Source organism: Helobdella robusta (assembly GCF_000326865.2).
Source record: "Helobdella robusta unplaced genomic scaffold HELROscaffold_73, whole genome shotgun sequence".
NCBI classification, from domain to species: domain Eukaryota; kingdom Metazoa; phylum Annelida; class Clitellata; order Rhynchobdellida; family Glossiphoniidae; genus Helobdella; species Helobdella robusta.
In genome coordinates, this window is record NW_008705415.1 from 37,973 (window position 1) to 42,972 (window position 5,000).

At 41.3% G+C, this 5,000-nt stretch overlaps 1 protein-coding gene across 1 annotated transcript in view; it reads right to left on the bottom strand.

Moving 5' to 3' along the window:
* HELRODRAFT_181576 (hypothetical protein) overlaps positions 1-5,000 on the bottom strand; it is a gene marked incomplete at both ends in the record, with an annotated part of 22,634 nt that overhangs the window by 9,892 nt on the left and 7,742 nt on the right. The window contains 13 exons of the mRNA XM_009031374.1: positions 214-426; positions 650-859; positions 1,044-1,226; positions 1,432-1,611; positions 1,775-2,053; positions 2,469-2,712; positions 3,241-3,341; positions 3,438-3,554; positions 3,639-3,846; positions 3,921-4,122; positions 4,236-4,359; positions 4,488-4,652; positions 4,898-5,000. The exon at positions 4,898-5,000 is cut by the window's right edge and continues 116 nt beyond it. Of these exons, the coding sequence (XP_009029622.1) occupies positions 214-426; positions 650-859; positions 1,044-1,226; positions 1,432-1,611; positions 1,775-2,053; positions 2,469-2,712; positions 3,241-3,341; positions 3,438-3,554; positions 3,639-3,846; positions 3,921-4,122; positions 4,236-4,359; positions 4,488-4,652; positions 4,898-5,000 (2,329 nt within the window). The remainder of the gene's footprint in view (positions 1-213; positions 427-649; positions 860-1,043; positions 1,227-1,431; positions 1,612-1,774; positions 2,054-2,468; positions 2,713-3,240; positions 3,342-3,437; positions 3,555-3,638; positions 3,847-3,920; positions 4,123-4,235; positions 4,360-4,487; positions 4,653-4,897) is intronic.

The following is a 5,000-nucleotide window of genomic DNA, read 5'->3' on the forward strand; positions in this document are numbered from 1 at the left end:
CCACCACCACCACCGACCACCAACCGACCGACCAACCAACCAACCATCCAACCAACCGACCGACCGACCGACCAACCAACCAACCAACCAACCGACCGACCAACCAACCAACCAACCAACCAACCAACCAACCAACCGACCGACCAACCAACCAACCAACCGACCAACCTGAGACATGTTCTTGTGCAAATAGAACGTTCAAAACGTACAGACCAGCTTTCGCAGGCTTGAACCCAATCTTACTCACACCATACTTCCCACCATTAAATTCCCCATTATCATTAGCATAATTAATGACGTCATCACTGTAATTAATGACGTCATCGTCATTAATTCCATTGTCATAATCATCATTGTTGTTATCATCGCTGCAGTTCATTTGTACCTTGCTCGGCCCGTCAATGCTAATGTTCAGTCCGCCAGTTCCTATGATGATGACGATGACGAAGATGATGACGATGATGATGACGATGACGATGATGATGACGATGATGATGACGATGATGATGACGATGATGATGACGATGATGATTACGAAGATGAGGATGATGATGATGATGACGACAACAAAGAACATTAAAAATGACAGCAAATGATATCTAGTCAGTCGATCAAAGAACCAACAGACAGAAAAAACAAACAGACCAACCAGCATTCCTATAATCTATAATGAAATAGTTCCACTCTTCAGTTCGAGGGCGGACCAATCCAGGACCTCGAACTTTGACCTTGTTGACGTCAGTGCACGTGCACTGGTTGCACTTGATGTACTTCTTAATAGGTGGCCTAGATATGGAACGACCCGACCTAAATAACTCGAACGTGTATTCGCCTTCAGTTTTCGGCGAGAATAGCGCGCCTGTGAGTTGGTCAGTTTGTTTATTCGTACATTTGTTCATTCATTTGTCTACTCATTCATTCATTCATTCATTCATTCATTTATTCATTCATTCATTCATTCATTCATTCATTCATTCATTCATCCAACAATTAATTAATCCATCAATAAACCGATCGGCCAATCAGAACGCGAGCTCTCCCACCCTCACCGAGTTTCCCTCCAGTCATAATCCTCAACGGAACGTTTTGTTTCAATCCTGTGCTGGCTGACGTCACAGAGCACGTGATCGCTTGAAGATCCTTAACATTGAAGGTGAGGTCAAGGTCCACCGGCTCTTTGTTGTCACGTGAGCCAATGTACATCTCTGCTAGGGTCAGATCCCTACCTTCATGATGGAAAGATAGATTAATAAATTATTGAATGAATGAATGAATGAATGAATCAATCAATCAATCAATCATTGAATCAATCAATCAATCTATTGAAAGATGGATATGTGAATTGAAATTAGCGATCGTATGAATCCAACAAACAAACAAAAAAAGCAAACAATGAACAAATAAAAAACATCAACAACAACAGCAACTAACTCGAAGGTAAAATGCGGGCAGTGAAAGGCGAACCCTGGATGTGATGATGCCCGTAAAAAATGGATAGGGAGTAGGTACCGGCTGTGGAGGGCAGGTAGGTGACGTTCAGCAAGCCATCTCTCGCCTCTTCGACATCGATCGGACATTTCGATGGACCATCTATTGAAACTGCTAGTCCAGCTTGCGTGGTGATAATGATGATGGTGGTGCGAGTGAAAGTAATGCTGCTGATGATGATGACGATGATGATGGTGGTAATGATGGTGATGGTGATATTGGTGATGAATAAATGATGAACAATTCCATAGCGAATTATTTCTACAAAATCCCTCAAAACACTCACCAAAATCCACATCACCAGGAATGGAAATAGCGAACCGACAAACCGCGCCGGAAACACCGGCAACCAAACCCGGACCGACGGCCTTGACCTTATTAATAATCGAAGGTCGTTCCACTTTGAACTCGAGGGGGGAACAGCCCTGCAGTGGTTGATCGTTGTAGTCGATAGACAGGGTGTATAAGCCTTCTTTGTACGGCAGGTAACTGATTGTTACCGTTCCATCCTGGTTATTTATAACTTCGGGGATTTCCGTGATCCCATTCGGAGTAGTAATCCGAGCTGTTCGTCGATTGTTCGAGTGGGATTGGCGATGATGATGATGATGATGATGATAATGGTGGTGATGACAGTGATGATGATGATGATGTTGGTCTGATGTGATTGCTGTTATTGCCGGCATGCTATATGATTTAGTATCATCTTTTCGAGTTTGACAACAATAAATAACATAGGGCTATCAAACTTCATCATCATCATCATCCACATCATTATCATCATCACTACTATATTGACCATCATAACCATCACCAGCATCATCATCACCAACATCAACATCCCCATCATTATCATCATCACTACTATATTCACAATCATAACCATCACCATCATCACCACCATCATCATCACCATCACCACCACCACCCCCATCATCATCATCATCATCACCGTCATCATCATCATCATCATCACAAACCTTGTACAAACCCAATAACCGGACCAACGGGTATGTTGAAGACGAGGCGGTCGAACATCACCAGACTGACGTTGGTGCCATCAAGATAACCATTCGTCTGATGGTGATGATGATGATGGCCGTTTGATAGCTGCCTGTTGATGCGTGTCGTGGTAGTTGTAGTCGTTGAAGTTGCTGTCGTTGCGTCGATGTTATCAATGTTGTTGTTGTTGTTGAGAGAGATCAGTTGTTGTATAGCTGCCTCCTTCATAGGTTGAAAGACAAGGAATGAATGAATGAATGAATGAATGAATGAATGAAGGAATGAAGAAATGAATGAATGAATGAGCGATTTAATGGACGAATAAATGAAATAATTACCCGCTCTTTTTGCCAAGATTTAAATCTGTCCCTAGAATAGCCCTTCAAGTGACAAAGTAAGTGAATGAATGAACGAGGAAGTAAATGAATGAATGAAAAAAAGAATGTATGCATGTATGAAATAATAATAAATGAATGAATGAATAAATGAACGAATGAATAAATGAATATATGAACGAATGAATAAATGAATATATGAATGAATGAATAAATGAATGAATGAATGAATAAATGATTGAATGAATGAATGAATAAATGATTGAATGAATGAATGAATAAATGAATGAATAAAAGAATGAACGACAACATGCAAGTTGAAACCCGAAAAAATGTAAACCAATTGTTACGAGCATCGCAATGGAACATCGCCATCATCATCACCACCACCACGATCATCATTATCATAACCCACCTCCTGCACGAAGGATAACCCCGTGACCTCCTGACCTCCAAACTGCACGCGACCTCTGTATACATCCTCTTCTGGCAGCTGGTACAAAATCTCGCAAACCCCTAAATAATTATTATTATTATTATAAATATATTATAACATTATTATTATTATTATAAATATATTATAACATCATTATTAATATTTTGACATCCTACCTTCAGAATTGTTCTCTAAAATTTCTGCGCCAACATCGCCGACTCGATCGCCCCTCAGTGAGAAAGTGGTACGACCCAGGCCGGCTTTCGAATGATCAATCGGTATCCGGTAGTCTTCTAGAATCGGTATTACAGGCTGTATTTTGTCGATACCTATGATATTCATTATATATAAAGTTATTGTCAAAATGACATTAAAACCATTATCCAACTCATCACCTAACAACTTGACAAGGTTGGCGTCACCAGATGGCAGAACGGGGATTCTCAACGGTGACCCGATGACGTGTTCTCCACCGTACGTCACATAGACGATCACGTGGCCTACTCTCATTGGCTGAAATTCGATTCTATATTTAGACTGGCCCAACGGAGTGATGCGATTGGCCAGTTCCTCTCCCAGGTGATCCTAAAAAAGTAGGATAGGTTAATGAATATTTAATAGGACGTAACGCTAATGATAGGAGCCACAGCAGAAGAGACCTCAACAGAAGCGTTCAAATCAGCCTCCCCAGCCTCACTGACGTCAACATCCAGAGTAGTTGTTAACGTTGCGAATGTTGTCGTTGATGGCGCGATCGTTGTTGTTGTTGTTGTTGCGTGGTTGTTGTTGTTGATGTTGTTGCCAGTGAGGGACATCTTGACTTTAGAGGCGTCGAATGCCGGCATCACCTGCACTTTGCTGCTTTGCAACATCAGTTTCGTTCGTTATAAAATTATAACATCATTATCATCACGTCCAGCTTTATAATTATCATCATCAGCATTACCAATTTCACCGGGTAAATAAAATCTGACCTTGATTTGACCTTTTGACCTCCGTAGTATACATCGATGCAGTACAAGCCCTCTTCAGATGGCGCGAAAACGACCTCGAAAAGACCAGGAGCAAGTGAGGTTATTGCTAGATCACGTGATGAACCTACGAATGAAGGAATGAATAAATAAATTAATTGATTGATGGATGGAAAGATGATTGAATAAATAAACATACAGACGGATGGATTAACAAATGGATGGATGAATGAGTAAACGAATGAGCAGACCTACCATGAATGTCAGTAATGACAGCCTTGAGATCCGACCTACCGCATGACTTAGTGTCGACCTTGAACTTCGAAGTTTGACCTTTTTTGACCTGGAGGTTGTCCAGGTCGAAGAATTTGATTTTTGAGATGTCTACATCGTCCTTTATCTCGACTCGATATGGACTTTCTGTGGTCGTTGTTGTAGTTGTGACGACGGTAGCGGTGAGGATGACGACGAAGACGATGATAGTGGTGGTGATGATGATGATGGTGACGATGGTGATGATGAAGAAGATGAGTATGATAAGGAAGAAATGGTAGTGATTAGAGCATTCAACTGTATGACAACATTGACAATGAAGATAGCAATGATGAAGAACAAAATCATTAAAACATCAACAGTGACGACGATGACGATGAAATAACAGTCACCATCAACATGTTGGCCGGCAAATGTAACTTCCACATTGTACGTGCCCCTAACTTTAGGGATGTACTCAACCGAGCAAGTGCCATCTCCATTGTCTCGACAGGT